The sequence below is a fragment of the Zootermopsis nevadensis genome, unplaced genomic scaffold, assembly GCF_977971745.1.
Source record: "Zootermopsis nevadensis isolate Lab colony 2312 unplaced genomic scaffold, Znev_1.0 Znev_ptg000020l, whole genome shotgun sequence".
In the NCBI taxonomy this organism is placed as follows: Eukaryota; Metazoa; Arthropoda; class Insecta; order Blattodea; family Termopsidae; genus Zootermopsis; species Zootermopsis nevadensis.
The window spans coordinates 10,996,180-11,013,900 of NW_028259152.1; the positions used below are offsets into that span (position 1 = coordinate 10,996,180).

The window sequence follows — 17,721 nt, forward strand, 5'->3', positions numbered from 1 at the left end:
TGAGTTGTAAGCTCTTTGCCCAAGGGTAAAGTGACCAGATTATGAAACTGACCAATCACCTCCACTCAGTGCCAAGGTTAAGACTCTGTGGAGATTTACCTCCATTACCCTTAACCATCAACATGGGATGTTGCTAAGGCATAAGGACACCCTTACCATTTACCTCAACAGACTAATGAAAGTATTTTTATTGATAAAAAAGTTACTTTGTGCATAAAAGTCTGATTCTGCATAACCCAACATTGTACAATCCCTTAACATTTTGCACCTGATATAAATAATACACATGCATGATGCCTGCACACAACTGTGGCTTCAAATTTCTCTCCAAATTTTATTTACTTCCAACTCTCTAACTTTGTTTTACTATCACAACAACATGCCTTCTTATTACTTATTCTAAAAAAATAAGATCTTATTCATTGTAACTAAAAATGAATTTCTATAAATATGACAACAAGAAATCTAACTACAATTACCTTTTCCACAACTTAATAATAACATACAGCTCTAAAGTATGGTCATTAAGAAAGAAACAACAAACAACGGAAAACGAAGAAATTAAATTCCTCAAAAATGTTTGTCGAAATACATTAAAGAATCAAATCAGACATAAAAGGTTTTGAAACTAACTGAATTTAATTTAAATAATAAATTTAGGAACAACAGAACTCACTTGACACACCAGCTGACAGAACGGAACATCATCAAACACCTAGACAAATTATGAATTACATACTGAAAGAAGAAGACTCACTGAATACCCAAAACTAAAGGTGGAGGATGGAACGGACTTAAAGACCCTGACCTCGATGCTGACGACAAATACTGCACACTGCACGCATCCATGGGTGGCTTCTAAAAACAATCTTAGAAGAATATCGAAATATCCAAAGACAGATGAAGTAACAGGAACGGAGAGAACTACATAACAAAGGAGCTTCTCAGATTTTACATTTCACTTGTGCTTAAGGTTAATTAAATTAAGAAGGTTGCTACAGTCAAGCTATGTAGTACTCATGTAAGAATGGAATGCGTAACAAATTTCAATTAAAAGCATTATGGGGCCAGAGAACTGGGGAGACCCAGGCATAAATTGGAGAGAAATAAAAAAAAGTCTCAAATAAACTGACTGTGATGATTTTTCTCAGAAAAGGATTAAATGGAAGGCTTTTGAAATGACAGGGGTAAACTTTCAGGTTCCATAACAAAAGGAAATATCTCATAAACTATATGACCATCAACTGCTCAAAGCATTTGTAGCATAGAGGACGATATACAGTTAATGTGGAATGGAAGATACAGAAACACACAACGTAAACACAATTACGAGGGCATACAATAATATACATACCAGTCACCAGACATTTCTTAAATTAAGAAATGTATAATACTTTATTGCTGTTTAATATAATTATGGAGATGAAGTATATAGTCATAACAACATTATTCTTTAGAGAATTTTCAACAAGCTTATAAAATATCCATTACTTGCAAACAGTGCATAATGTTAATCAGCGTAATTACTTCTCCAGTAATCCAAACAGAGGAACAGGCATTAAAGAACTTTACAGTAAACGTGTGGCAATATTTTGTTTGTGAATGATATCCACTGAGTAATTACTGTAATATATGAACAAATACATGCATAAATAATACACTAAATTTTTTTTATGAAATGTGCAAGCCTGCATAAACAATAAAGTTCTTCAAGCCAAACATATATACTAGCAAGTTTAACAAGTTGATAGAAACTATTACCCTATTTTAATTATCACGATATGTAAGGTGTTGACAATTACTTCACAAAAAAAATTTATCTGTGGAATCCTCTTGGTCTCAAATACTGACAGAGCCTCCAACCAAAACTATCAGTCACTAAATTCTTTACTTAGAGTGATCCTAAATGTTGCCGACACTGGTTTTGGAACATTATGGGAATAATTTCTTTGAACGTTACCTACTGTCTGAATAACGAAGATGTATATTTCATCTTCAGGTAGAAGAAACGATACCAATTTTGTGAGTTCAGAAGAAAAACCTGGTATATGATCAGGTACAAGAAAATGGTACCAATTATGTAGATAATAACGATTCACTTTCATGTAGTGTGAAATGGTACCAAATCTGTGGATCCATTAGACAAATATGATCCATTTTCAGACAGAAGGAAATGGCACACTCTTTGTAGGGGCATTACATACAGCTGATTTGTTTTAAGACAAGACAGAATGAGATGGACATGAACTCAGTCTCCAAAACATTACACATTTCTTCTATTCACATAATAGAAGAATGTTGAAAGAAAGCATTCTTGCAAAAATTGCTGTAGTGCAAAATCAGAAATAATGTCAGAATCTAATAACTAGAACTGACATGCACCTTAACCCTCACTGATATTGAAGGACTTTATATCAATGAAACATTGTTCAGCTAATCTGTTAACATACGTTGAATATCTGCTCATTCTGATGAATTATATACTTCCATGGCTTTGAAATGTGACCAGATGAAAGTAAATAGTTTCATTATAAATCAACAGATGTAGTTCATCTGTAAAATAGCATCAATTATGAAGTCTTAATTCAATCTGTGCATTATGACTACAATCTGAATGTACTGTACGGTAATCACTTAAGTGCTAAATAATGAAAGATAAATCTTCTAAAATATATCATTCATAATCAGAATGCATTTTTAAAGTTACTCTACCACATTTTCATGGACCAGAAAATGAAACTAAAAGATTTAATATGGGATGAAATTAGTTTAGAAGATGATTTTCTAGGTTGGCATTACAGAAAATAAATTGCAGAACTCCAGAGCGTCAAACACATTTTAGGGAATAAAGATATGAACGTACTGGGGGTGGGGGTGGGGGTTATATATAATAACAAGATCATGAAATGTGCACTTTGGAATTCCAAATGTGTTCTTTATGCCATCACCGGCAATGACATCAGCAGTGTGACACGGAATATGAAATTCAACAATGTTATCAAAGGCAACAATATATGAGGCCACTTTTGCAATAATTAGATCCAAGATCACTGTTGCAACATGATGAAAGATATGGCAGGCAGGCAAGCAGACAGACATGGGAGATTTTCTTCGCTTACGCTAATGTGTGAAGAACACCTAAAATAGATGGATTAATAATTATGTATTCAATAACGCTTTATGAACTGCTCCAGGTAATACAGCATTTAACGTGCAGATATGTCACAGTTCTCTGTTCCTCTTATCCTGGCCTATCATAGCAGCCTGTTGCAAATATCCTACTGATTACTAAATGAAATTCAACTCTTCTTCCACACACAACTTAAAGCAGTAACAAGATGATATTTACCTTAGTGAATAAAAATTACTCCCAGAATTATATGCTTTCTAACTGTGTTCAAAAAAACTTTGAAAACTACAGTACCACTAGCATCATCACTTCTATCCACCAACAAGTAGCGCACCTCAAAGGATTAATTCTGTTCATACTTGGCAAGGCACAGCTATGCTAAATTTTGGAAAGCCTGATTTTGGTTAAGTACAGTTCATTTTAAGGGCAACTCTATTTACAGTCTTAAGTAAACTGGGGGGGGGGGGGGGGGGAGAGGAGAAGAATATTTAGACACTCCACAAATGCAGTATACTTTATTAGAAGTGATATAAAAACAAATGAATGCAAAATTTCATAACCAAGACCTTACTCTCTGCACAGCAGAATCTCATGACGATGCAATTGAAAACACTGAGGTGAGAGATTGAAACACTTTGAGCAAAAATGACTTAAAAACTGTTGTTCCAAGCAGCAACAACAAACCACGCTTGATGCAGAAAATCTAGGTTCAAGCACAGACCCCAGCAAAGTGCTTTGCTTTGACTAAAATGTTATATAGTTCCCTCTGAGATATGTTTGCAAACAACAGGGTCAGAGCAAAAGACTCTGGTAAATTTTTCATCACTCATGACCATTACTTACATCCCAATAAAGCATACAAATAATGCCTGAAAGAGGCACACATACTAGAAACAGGAGCAAAGCGCTATCTCTGATGTTATTCATACAATTTTAAGCAAAAGCAATGGCATATGAGTAAGAACAAATTACACAAGATGCTGCATAAGCCAATATCTTACTGAAGCCAGTGTCAAAGGGTTAAGGGCCACTTTTTAAGAGCCTAACTAAACTCACATATACTGCATTTTTCTAATCCTTCGAAAATTTACAAAATACTCAACAACAGCACTTCTACTTTTTAATCAACAACCAGTGACACTAATATACTAGCATTTACTTTAAAACCATATCAATCAAATTAATATCCCATCACCATCCCTTAATATCACCAGAAGTCCACTTATTGACATGGCCAGTACCTCCACCAACTCTATGTTATACTAAAATGTGAACCCAAATTACATGAGGTGTAGTAGGCCAATATACAATTTCTTCCATCACCCTTACTACTGAAACACTTTTATATAACCACACACAAGAAGCTGTGGTTAAAACTAAGATGTATGAGTAAAAACATGCAGATGTACAATATTTTAACTCAAACTTTGTCTTAAATATGGCTTTATCGAATTTATTATTTATGAAGCATGAAAATGTGCAAATTTAATCTCTTAATCACTAAACTGTGATATTTAATATATAATTACAAAATTTTAAGATTAAATTTCTTCAAATATTCTTTACCTACAAAGAAATGTGTTCTGAAGTCTTAATTCAAAATTTAATGCAATGTAAAACACCAAATTTCATGATGAAGAGCCCACAAGTCACCAATATTAAATTGCCTTAAAATAATTCTATTATTTATTATTAATTACTACACAGAGTCTCCATATTTTAAAATTAAAATTTTCTTCACTGGTACTAAAACTAAATTAAAATATTGGTTTCTTCATTCATATATGTTTGCTGAATACTATTCAACCATAAAAGACTCCACAAATATTGGATCAGTCAAATGACCTCCAAATTCATAGGACAACGCATAGCGATTCAATCCACATTCCCAGTGTATAAATGATTTAAAGGACTTGCACTTTTCAACCAACTGCATACAGTGCACACCTCACACCAAACTTGGTTCATAAAAAATTTTACACAAGCTGGAAATACACCTAACTTATTTGGTATAAAACAGAACTGAAAATCAGACATTCTAAGACCATGATTAGAATCAAACTCAGGCTTGGTCATGAGATGAGTGTCTTTCCTGAAGAGAATTTACAGGAGTAGAATTCAGAACCTTATGGAGCATAGCAGTCTGCAAAACTCAACCTCGCAGATATGTGTTTTGAGATTACAGACCATTTAGAAAGAAGGAATTAACTCATACAGTAGAACAATGGATGTTTAAGATTGAATTTTGATACAAAAAGTTAGAATTTTCTGAAATAATCAGAAAAAAGTGTGGCACAATATCTTGTTTAACATCATGCATACAGTCTCATCGGTAGCTAATAACATGAAAATAATTGAATTTAAATCAGTCACGAGAATGTACAACGTCTCAAAACGTAATCTGTTGCAAACATAGTGAAAACTGTCAATGCACATGTTTGGTCTAAATGATCCTTAAATAAGAAACAAAAACATACACATTATGGATGTATAAACAAATTGAATATGAACTTACCTCTCTGACTGCAATCAGTGAAAGCAACTTTAAAAATGATTCTTCATATTGGTTCTTCTTCTAGGAAGTCATGGTCTTTATTGTAATCAGGATGGCATACAAAGAACTCAACCAAATTCAAAATGGGTCCTCGAGAGAATGGATTTTCATAGCGGCCACGCTTGTCTCGCAGGTAGGAATAATGTTTGTAGTTGAACATCTCATTTGTAGTCAGATTCATGCAGGCATGAAGTATCTACAATTATATAAATTATACTGACAACATATGCACAGAAGAGAAAATGAACAAACACGAAAAAACACATCAAATAAAATTCAGCTCTAATCTAGGAGTTTCTCAAACACAAGTTACAGTACAGCAAATTGCCAGATGGACCTAACACTCTAAATTCTATTGTAAGTGGAAGTAACGTTAAGTCTATGGTGCCGTAACTTCTTACTCAGTTGGTCAAGATTCTAATTCTATGTGACACAACAGTTAATAAACAAGTTCACAAGAACCCCACCCTTAGTCAGTTTAAATCAGTTCACACCTTATTTCCTGAAGATTTGTTCCAATATATTATCATTCCATCTATGCCCATGTCTAGGTGTTCAAAATCGGATCTTTCCTTCAGGTTTCCCTACCAAAATTCTATGTGTACTTAATTCTTAAATATGTGCTACATGTCCCACATATCCCATCTAAGTAAATAGGTCTATTTAAAAGCCAACAGTCGCTCAGCTGGTTATGAATTCCCTGCCGTTTATGGAATTCAAAACGTCATTATCATGTTCACTACAGCCCACCAAGACACTTTAATGCAGTTTGCACCCTTACACCCTATGTATTCAACATCCATTTTAATATTATACTCTCTTCTTTGCTTAGGCTTCCCAAGTAATTTAATTCCTATTAGGTTTTCCAACAATAATTTTGTATACCATCTCCCATGTCTCTGGCACGTGCTACATATCCTTCTCTTTTGAGTTCATCACCATTACACAGAATATCTGAGAAAGATGTAAAATAAAATAAAAATTTACATATGCAAAAATATTTATTAAGACAAAACAATCAGACTATTCAATAGCATCAATGTCCAATGTGGTATAAATGGTTTACCTACAACACTTTAGCCATTCCCATCTACATATCACCATGCAGTCACGACGCTAACAGTTCATCAGAAGAGTGCATGTGTTTTGTGGTCTGCAGAGCTTAAATCCATTACAAGAGTTCAACGTAAGTTACAATTTGTGTATGCAGGTTTAAACACAGTTGTACAACTCCAATATGGAGTGGGTCAGATGTCTGAAAGAAACTGGAATAGCGAGGCACATGAAATCACTGAACATCAAAGGGACACACTAAGCCAATGTCCTACATAGGCGATAACAAGCGAGCTACCCAAGCTGCATAAGCAGCATAGGGTGTCATATGAAGCGGGGAATCGCTTGTTGTGTCCTACATGAGAGACCGCAATAGAAGCACACGGCCCTCCTGCTCATGCACCTTCCGTGTTCTGCATGGTCAGAGCTTTCTTGGGCATGCGCCTTACTGGCCAGCGCAGCGACTCGTGTGAAAATATCAAAATATTTGATCTCGGACTTGGCCGCTTCCCTCTCCTGACCGCTTCGCTGGAACCTAGGACAGCGCCACACAAACAGCCAGTTTGATATTTTCGCTTCACCCATGCAACTTGCACCGCTCGCATTTAATCGCTCACGTAGGACACCGGGTAAAGTGAATGTGTGGAGTGGTATGATGAAGGATCACATCACTGGGCCCTTCTTCTTCATGCCACCATGATGCCATTCATCCCTAAGCATGTTAGAATAGTGTAATGTCCCATAGCTGCCTAATGATGTACAGTTGCAGAACGATGGTGCATTACCAAATTTTTGTTACAATGTCTGAGAATTTTTAAATTATGCTTCCCAAACAAATGGATTGGATAAGGCAGTGCCTTAAGCACGGCCTCATAGGTCATCAGACCTGTCGCCTTTTCTCTTAGGAATAAAGCATATTATCCACAAAGACAAAGTTCTGGACCTTCACACACTGCAACATCACAGAGGCAACCACAACAGTGACAGATGGTTCTTCTTGAGAACACGTGGTATTAATAGAACAGTAATAGAATGAGTTTAATTTCAATATCTGTCAAGCTATGAGTAGAAACAACACTGAAACATAACTGATGATACCAACACATTGAAAAAACTTGGACATTTATGCTATTGAAAACCCTGCTTGTGTTGTCTTTGCAATAAACACTTTCACTTGTCCTTCTCAGACATCCTGCGCTATTTTGTGGAGAGAAAAAAAAGTGAAGCGCATCATTACATAAGTTCCTTTGTCTTCCTGTTACTTCCACTAAGGTACAAATATTCTCCTCAGCACTTATGCCAGTTCTCAGACATCCTCAAAGTATATTTCTCCCTGGCCAAGTTCACATAAAATGTAAAATTACGGTTTTGCATATTTTAACTGTTAGGTTTTAGTTACTATAAGAGATGTTCAAAGACCCCAAACTTAATGACACCAAGCATACCCCAAATTTAACATGCTTTTATCTTCTTTGTGAATAATCCTTACAAATGTAATCATTCGTAAAATATTAAGTAAAAACTATAAATTATGACTATCATTTTTGTTATTTTTTTTTGTTAATTTCATAAGTTAAAAAAGTCTCCTCAACACAATATTCTTCTCAAACACCCCTGATCTACATTCACACACACACAAAGAATAAGCAAAATTATAATTTTACATATTTCAATTTTTAGACATTTATATAAAAGAAGAATATATGAGATTCTGAACTAAATGATAGCAATCATTTCCAAAATTCAATCTGTTAATTTAATTCTTAACTAAACTCTCATAAATAAAATAAAAGTTCACTTACTGAGGTGCACGTAAGGATCCATCCCAGGCCACAGAAAACCAAAGCCTCAATCAGACCCAAAACATACATAATCTCAAATCCTTCAATAGCAATGCAGTAGCAGGCAAAATATATGGTGAAAGAACAATTTATGGCAATGCTCATCACAAACAGGAAGAACCAGATCCTGAGGAATGGAGAATAACATCAAAATCCTTTCATGATTGTCACATAAACCTGTTAATATAAATTCACTATACAGTAAAATACTATTTCTTGGTCCTATAACAGTTGGTTCACAGAATTACTTCAACTGTTCATAACATAGTATCAACATCAGTTTATAAAAACAACAGAAGGCTTTCAGAATAAGTTTAAAAAATATGACAAATAATAAAGTGGACAGTTATTAATACTGTCGTCTTCTGAGTTGTAGAGCACCAAGATCACTACACAGCACCAAAGAAACTACTTAGAAGACTACGCAGGAGATCAAAATTGACATCTTCAGCAATGTGAGAACCTCAAATCTAAAATATTCAGTATTGCTGTTTTCTGGACTTAACCAATTGTCTATCTTCAGGTGAAAATACCTATTTCAGTGGGTCTGATAAAGGCGATTAATCCCTGTCTCTGGACAAGACTGCCACACATGACACCATTACCTCAAAAAGTCTACTGGAGGTCTTATTATTTTCTAAAAAATAACATCAAGAGAAAACAAATATTTCTGAGCTCTGTGTAGAGTTACCTTGAAGCCACAATACCACATACTTAAAGTTTATTAAAATTATTGCACACTGTGGAAAGTATATCTTTTTAGACAGTTCAAATCCTGCTCTTGGGCTTTAAGCTCCAGTGCTTAATCACAGTCTGCTTTTTAAAGCCTAACAGTGAATGTGAAAATCTAATCTATAATCTACACAAATATTCTAAAAGCTCGTCCCTCAACAAATGCTGCTTACCTGTTCCGAAGTCCAACACAGTTGTAAATAAAGGGGCAGTGATGGTCAAAGTATTCAACACATCTATTACAGATTCGACAGTGTTTGGCCCGCAGTGGACGCAAACAGTGACACGTGTGGCACAGACGCGAGAGCACGATGTTACGTTTCTTCCATTTGTCAAAATATGGTATTTGTTTAATGGCTCGATAGTAACCGTCTGAGTTAACAGTCACATAACCTGGATCCCTACGATTGGCCACAATCCAACTGAACCACATCAGCAGATTCCAATAGATGAAGCAGTAGTGTGAGACTCGAAGAATGTTCCACGTGATGGGAACACACTGAAAAGAAAGATAAAAATCAGCACTGAGCAACAGTTCAAAACTCAAGTTAAGAAGGTGAGCCATATTACAAAATCCACTTAACACATCCATGCATGTGCTGCTCTGTGCCTGTATACTTGCACCATTCAGCCACTTTCAAGCTATGCTTTAAACACAAAATAATGCAATTTATATGGCATATTCTGTTAAAATTTCCAGTGCTCATCTTACAAGATGTATAGTAGTGCAAAGTTCTATTTTGTATAATACAGTACAGACACAGACACATTTCTAAATGATGTAATGTTTAGAAACTTCAAATAACTTTTGTAAAGCCATCCTATTACACACCATGTAGGCACTCGGGAGAGGTGGCACAGTTCCTACTTATTCTTAACCTCGGCACAGATGGAGATACGTGGTCAGTGTGACACCCCAGCCATGCTCTACCCCAGGGTAAGGACCCCAGTACCCATCGGACAGGAGGCTGGGTGGACCACAGAGCCGGTCAAAACACAGTGGCTACAGGAATAATCCTTTGCCTCTGTCAGAGATTGAATCCCGATTGCCCAGCCCATAGTCACTATCCTGACTGAGCTAACTGGCTCATCAAATAATGTTTGCCTTTCTTTTATTATACTTTACTGTCTTTGATGATACACACTGAGATGATTAATTTCTTAATGTATGAATATGTCAGATTTACACAGAGTCATCAGCAAAAGACATCTGCTGAAAAGTTACCTACAAGTTTTAAAATTGTAAATGGCTTACCCCTTAAGAGGAAAAAAATTCATTCCAACAGTCATCAAAACGTAATGGAGTAATTTAAAACACAAGTAAAACTCAGTGATATCATAATCAAAATCATAAACTATGGTTTATTAACAGAATGCTACTACTGCAATATTACAGCAAAGGTAAGCTAAGTAGTAGACTGTAATGTTGTTATTCAAACAGAAAGACTATATTACACAACAGCAAGCACAAAGCCAGATACAAATGAAAAACAACAACAGAATATAAACTTTTAGAAAGCTCCAAGAAATTTCTACGCAAAAAATTAATTCTTGTAATTAGAACAAAAAAATGCCCACAAAGATTAAACTTAATCAGGGCTGTGAAGATGACTATAACAGAAAACAGAAATGGCAAACCAACCAAATAAAATGTTGTGTACAACACAATGCAAAGCTCCAGTGATAATGACAGCAAATTGTAGTTTATAACAATACCCTCAGTAGATACATGGGGTAACCCCACAAAAGCACAGAACCCATGAAGAGAAGAAGAGGGCCCTTTGAATCACCAGCTCCTCCAAATAAAAGGGCCCTGAAAAATACACAAAATGTGAAAATGTAGAAATACTTCACCACTATTTATAAACATCATTGAAAGTAGAGTAAATTTACTGACTGGTTTCAAGACAGACAACATCTAACTAACTTTCTGCAATAAAACCTGAAATTTTGAACTCAAAACACCAAGGCCCACTATCTGTCATAATTTTGAATCAGTTCAATTCAGTTCATCCTCACAACTTACTTACCTAAGACCAATTCTTTATATTATCTTCTCACTTATTTCAAATGACCACTTCCTATGTTGTTTCTGCACCTAACATCTGCATGCATTTCTTATTTCATCCAACCATGACAAAAGTAGAGCCAAACACAACTGCCTTGCCTTCATTAGTTACACGTAATATAAATTAATCAATTGTTATGAGCCAGCACATCTCTGGATGGATGGCTGGGTTCGGTTTCCACTATGAGCAGAAATTTTATCTCAAAAAGTTCAAACTGGCTCTGGAGACCACCGGAACTCTAATCGCACAGATATCAGGTAGATGTTTCCCCAGGAGTGAAGTGAGAGTGGCATGGTGCTGACCACTCACTGGACCAGCCTCCGAAACGTCGTGATTTTAAAAACAGACGATCGAAAAAGTCCTGATAATAAATAATTTTAAGTCTAAAATGCATGCAGCTTTAACTCCACATTCCCTGTGTCTCCACAACATGGCATTTTTGAATGAGGGGAAACTGCTACTTTACCAAGCCAAAACTGAACAGTTCATCAACTGCCACATTTCTAATTGCAGATCTGGGAGCAACAGTAGGCTAATCAACATTTTATTAAGGCTGTGAAAAACGGAGATAAAAGTTTAATATGATTGCTCAATTCCATTTGGTACATCTCTGACACAAATTTCAACATAGCAAACCACACCTTGCTTAGCCCACTTGGAAGGCATTAATGGAAATACGTTTTTTATTATTCCAGATTTTCAAAATTCAAGAGTTATCCACTGTTGCTCCCATGTCTTCAAATTATACAGATCCAAGATTTACTGATTATTATTAAAATTTCTAATAAAGAATTCATTAATAAAATCAGCACAATGACAGAATAAAGAAAGTAGGAGTCTAATGGAAATTACTTATGTTTCCTGTGAAAAATGCTCAAAATAAAACTTGGCCAAGCACCAGCCATTGTCACATATTTATTTCATAGTTTTCCTCATCCCTACAGGTTATTTACAGAAGATTTCAGTCTTCTGACAGAAATCTTCATACTTACCTCTGTGAAAACTTCAAATCTTACAGGTTAATTACAGCTTAGTACCTAAATTTGAATAATTTCAAACTAGAGTATAATCCTCTCCTCTCATTCAACTCTAAATAATACTAAGTTGAAAAAACATCATTAAATAACCATAAAATCAACCAACAAGAAGTAATAATTGTAATTTCACCTTCATCCCACTCTGATTTAAGAAACAGCAATGTCATGATTAGTATTTGGTTACATAGCCTGGTACAACAGCAAAAATGTTAATTCAGAGATTAAGTAATTAATCTAACAATTAGTAGAAAATTGAAAATAAATTAAAAACTGGATTAAACTGATTACCATTAAGTTATGATTTTACTTAGCCTTATAGTACAATAACTTACCATATTTTAGAAAGAGGCGGCATCCAACGAGCCCTTCTTTTTTCTTCAGTAACCAAGACTTGCACTATGTCACTGTGGCGATGACTTTTGGCAAGTAATAAAGGTGTCTTCCCATTTTTGTCTTTCGGCTGCAGTTCAATTTTACTCTATGGAGAAAAATTATAAAAAGGTTTATCTACAAACTGCTGGAACATAAACCACACACCTACAATAACAGGACCACAATTAAAAAAAAACATTTTACAGAGGAGTCTGAAGTTTTATATGGTGTAACATTTTGAGCTGTCCAAAATTAATCCTTGATTATGATGACCATCTGGTTACAATAACCAAGTGGATAACTGATATCTAGCAAAAAATATAAAGACTATAGGAGTGACCTCATTACACGTTAAATGCAACAACGTATACAACTTTAAAAATAAACAGTAATTTCACAACCCCCACTGCACCTTGTCGTGGTAGTGGGGCTCGAGTACCTCAGTGATCCCAAGAGCTATGCTGGCGGTAGCATAGCTACTGGTAGGGCCTCCCTAGCCAGATTGGTCGAGGGGGAGAGGTCAGACTAAGACAGGTAACCTGGTCCTCCAAGTTGGGGGTTGGTCGCAAGGCTAACAACCTTGCACCGTAAAAAGGAAGATGTTTCGAAACCTCAATCAAAGCCTCAGACAGACGGACCTAACAGAGGACCGAATGGAAGAGGAGAATTGAGAGGCCATGGACCGAATACGAACCGGAGAGCCTTAGAAGAAGAAGAAGAAGAAGTAATTTCACAACACACTTTACTACAGAAATTTGTTAACATTTCAAATATTTTAAAAACATTTAATATGGCTGACACTCATTATTCAGGATATAAACTATACTCCAATTAATACCATAGCTCTGACAGATTTTATATATATATATATATGTATAAGCTATGAGACAAATTAGAAAAATGTCTGAATATCTGCCGCATAATCAGTGGCAGCCATATTTAACACTTATAAAGAAATTCATTGTTAAAAAAAGTTCTGTAAGAAACTGTGTTGTGATATTACTGTATGTTTGGTCACAATAAATTTCCATAATTGTGTACCTTATTCTGTTACATACTCTATAGCAATGCCTAAAACAACTTAGTATTCAGTGGACAGGACAAGTGTTTGATTCCAGGCAAGGGCAGAACTATTCTCTTTGTCAGCTCATTAAAAAACCAAGACATTGAGCTCGAGCAGTATTCAGCAGGTGTCCAGCTCACACCTCAGCCAGGACACAAATACTGTAACAGATTTTTCATGGTTTTCATCAATCACTGCAGCTAAATGCCATGAAAACACTCTGAAATAGACCAAGATCAGTTTCCCCAACTAATTTAATCTTCAAGTTTAATGAACCTGATCTTCTTGTAACACCATTCAACAAACACTATAGTTGATACAACATTACATAACCTATTAATAAACATCCATTTTACAATACTGACCTTTTCACACAATATCTTTACGCAGTTGACATTCCCTGACAAACAGGCTAAATGTAAGGGTGTTGATCCAAAATTGTCAGGTTTCTGTAAATCAACTCCTGAATACAATAACAAACGAATTAATTCGGCATGACCTGAAATAAAACAAAATTAATATTCAGTGTTGTTAGAAAAAAGTGACTAGCTCATATATGTATTGCTTCGACCTTCATTCCGGCCCATGGCCACAAATATAAAAATTCCAATCACTAAATTTCATCACTCTTCTAACCGCCACAGTGGTCTAGCGGTTAGAACGCTGGGCTTGTAATACTGGGGTCCCGGGTTCGATTCCCGGCAGTGCTCAGATTTACAACTTGTGTTGGGCAAGGCCGTGGTCCAGGCATCACGGAGTTTTCCTCCAGGGTTTCCCCGGTTTCTCTGTGGCATCCCAACAATTACTCCACTTTCATCAACATCTCGTAAAAAGGGGGTCACAGCACGAGCGTTAAATGTTGCAGTCCCAATCGAACCCATGTACTGATGGGTTGTGAATCCTGCTAACCACCAATGCACACCATGCTGAATGGTGTGTGCTGGATACGAAAAAAAAAATCAAAGTTCTGTGGACTGTTGATAATAATTGCAAGCATAGTTGTAACATCACATCATTATCCTAACAGTGTGTACTTTTGTTTATGACTGAAATTTATGCCAATTTAAAAGTCCAGGCTTTTGAAATCTGCCTGTTGTAACATATAATACACCCAAGGATTCAACAGTATTTCTTTTAATTCCAAAACTTAAAATATGTTTAATATCAGAACAGAAGGGTTTACAGTACAAGGTCAGGTTTTGTAATTGAAAAGAAACACAAATTGATCCAGTAGTATATAATGTGCTGCAATATTCCCTTCTAAGTCCAAATATTATATTGCATATATCATGCCAGCATGTTATTCTTGCACCATAATTTTTTCATTGTAAAGTAATTAAAGAAATTTTGGAAGAAAAAAAATGCATGAACTAGAAAACGAAATACACTACTTTATTTTCAAACCTTTGCAATATATGTTCCAAAAAGATAGCACATTGTTCTGCATCACATCCCTTACCTTTGTAAGCTGCCCAATGAAGTGCTGTATCACCATTAATGTCAGCGAGATGATTCAGAGCACCCATTCCCAAGAGAAAAGCAGCAGTTGCAATTCGGCCAAACATGCAAGCAGTCATCAAAGGTGTCAGGCCTTTAAAATCTGGAGCATTCACAGCTACTCCAGCCTATAAAATTCAACATTTCAATTCATGAATATACATTCAGTCAAGACAAATAAATCACTCATAGAAGACGTGTTCCTGACCCACCCCAAAATTTACAAAACTGCAGTCGATGAGGCCCAGGATATATGGTAAATCCGGAGTTATTCTTTAATACACTGACAATGGGAATGAAGTTTTCTGTTTCTGCAGATCTCGTATTAGACAGCAGGCACACAGGAAATTGATTTTTGTACTATATCAGATTGTAAAACTTGAAGTTAATTCTGGACACTATAATAAACCAAACCCAGTTTTCTAATACTTTACTAGAGAGTTGGCAGGTCAACTAAATGGGAAATAGGCCCATCACGAGGTCTCTTCCAACAAAGGGCAGCACAATACAAAATATACAGAAATCATCCATACCTCAAACAGGATTCAAACCCACAATCACAGTACCACATGTAGCATTCCACCAGTGTGACCAAGTTTGAGGAACCTTCACCGAGTTGGAGAATGACTTAACAATTTAAGTGTTCTTGTGCGCTTTGAGAATCATGCTAGGCATGAGTAAACAAAGTGGATATTTTCCTGCAGTTCTTAAACTGTGTGAGGGTTTAAACAATTTTCTTTACAGTTTACAATATAACAGGGGCTGAAGTTGGGGGAACATACTGTTGGCAGAATCATGTGATTGGCCTTTATGATGCTTATAAATAATTATTGTTCTCATTAACTTCAAAAAGCTTTACAAGACACAATTTCTTACCGATAGCAAAACTTGTACAACTGCTGCGTGTCCCTTGCGACAAGCCCAGTGAATTGGACGAGGACCCTGCGTGCCAAGACAGGACAGGTCTACAGGAGCAGATCGCTCCACCAAATAACGCATAACCTCAACATTTCCATCTAATGCAGCCCAATGTGCTGGTGTGTACCCCCACTCATCTCGTGAACTCAAAGCTTCTGGTCCCAACTTCTCAACCAAAGCTTCTATAGCACAAACTTCACTGAAATGACCAACAGGCTAAATGTTAACATTTTTATTTTTCATACAAAAAGTCTAGAATGCATGTTTAATAGAAACACCAACATTGGTCAACAAATATCAAATTCCCTAATTTTCTGTCTGTGAACATATAATGTTGCGGAAAATGGCCCTCCAGGAGAGGTATGCCTGTACATTATATCATAATCACAAAATATTAATGAGAATTACACCTCACATAATTTAATCCATCTAACTTACATCTTTCCTAGATGCACTAACCTCTTTTATACTTACATCTGATTTTACTTCTAACGTGGGTTATAGTAAGGAATATATTTTCCATCCCACATCAAGTTGCAAAGCAGTTTGGATTCATTAAGCTGGGTCAAATCAGTAGGGAGATGCCTAAAACATCTTTTGCACCACTTCAAAGTGAAAGGATGGAGAACCATGAGTATTGGTTGAACCTACGTTCTTATAACAGCAGTATTTTTGCAGTACTAGAAAATTATATCACATGTCACTGGAAAGACAAGCAAGTCAAAGACCTAGATTATTGTGCTCGAAAAACAGATGACTGGTTATCAGAGTTAAGTAAATACTTTTCCGCACAAATCTGACTGAAATTTATTAACTCGCTATCAACATTATATTTAAAATGATTGCTTTATCAGAAATTAACACACGAGTTAATGTTTTTACAACAGTCAATACACATCGTTTGACAGTTACAAAGCCGTAACCGAATCTCAAGTAAAAACGGACGTTCTGCTTACCCAGTTCTGACGACATCAAAAATTGATTTGCATGAATGTCCCCTGTCAAAATCGGTGTTGTTAGAGCAACACAAAATATTGCTGTCCTTCTCTTCCGTGACAGTACTGGGTGCATGTTCGGCCACCATGTTACAAGACTGCCCTGTGGTCGGTAAACCCCAGACACTTCGGGCTGTGCCCGGGCTTGGATATACTTTACACAGCGTTCTGCTGTCTTCAAATGCAAACAGTGCGAATAAATGTATGTACTATACGTTGTTTCTTAAATTACAGTGCAAAATACTGTGACATTAACAATACGCCATATTCCACACACGACTGCGCAGCATCAATAGGTTGTGACTTACACAATGCTGATGCGCAAGAAGACTATGAAGGCGACTGGCCAGAGGGCAAAGGCAGGCAGGAAGTTAATTCTCCTCGGGGTTATTTGTAAGTCGAATTATAAAGCCGTCTATGATGTGTGACATGCTATGTTGGTAATCCGTTTATGTACAAG

General features: G+C 36.0%; 1 protein-coding gene across 2 annotated transcripts; it reads right to left on the minus strand.

Annotated features, from left to right (window-relative positions):
* Nucleotides 1-1,357: 1,357 nt before the first annotated feature.
* Patsas (palmitoyltransferase Patsas) lies at nt 1,358-17,577 on the minus strand. Of its 2 annotated transcripts, XM_022065683.2 has the most exons (11): nt 17,223-17,358; nt 16,741-16,969; nt 16,225-16,465; nt 15,311-15,476; nt 14,217-14,350; nt 12,749-12,894; nt 11,027-11,123; nt 9,484-9,809; nt 8,540-8,705; nt 5,646-5,880; nt 1,358-3,138 (listed from the first exon to the last, which is right to left on the minus strand). In XM_022065683.2, the coding sequence occupies exons 3-10, from the start codon at nt 16,345-16,347 to the stop codon at nt 5,689-5,691; spliced, it is 1,350 nt and encodes a 449-aa protein (XP_021921375.1). In that variant the 5' UTR covers nt 16,348-16,465; nt 16,741-16,969; nt 17,223-17,358; the 3' UTR covers nt 1,358-3,138; nt 5,646-5,688. The 2 variants fall into 2 exon arrangements, with proteins under 2 accessions (XP_021921375.1, XP_021921374.1); XM_022065682.2 differs by lacking the exon at nt 16,741-16,969 and having other exon boundaries at nt 17,223-17,577.
* Between the last annotated feature and the right edge of the window lie 144 nt (nt 17,578-17,721).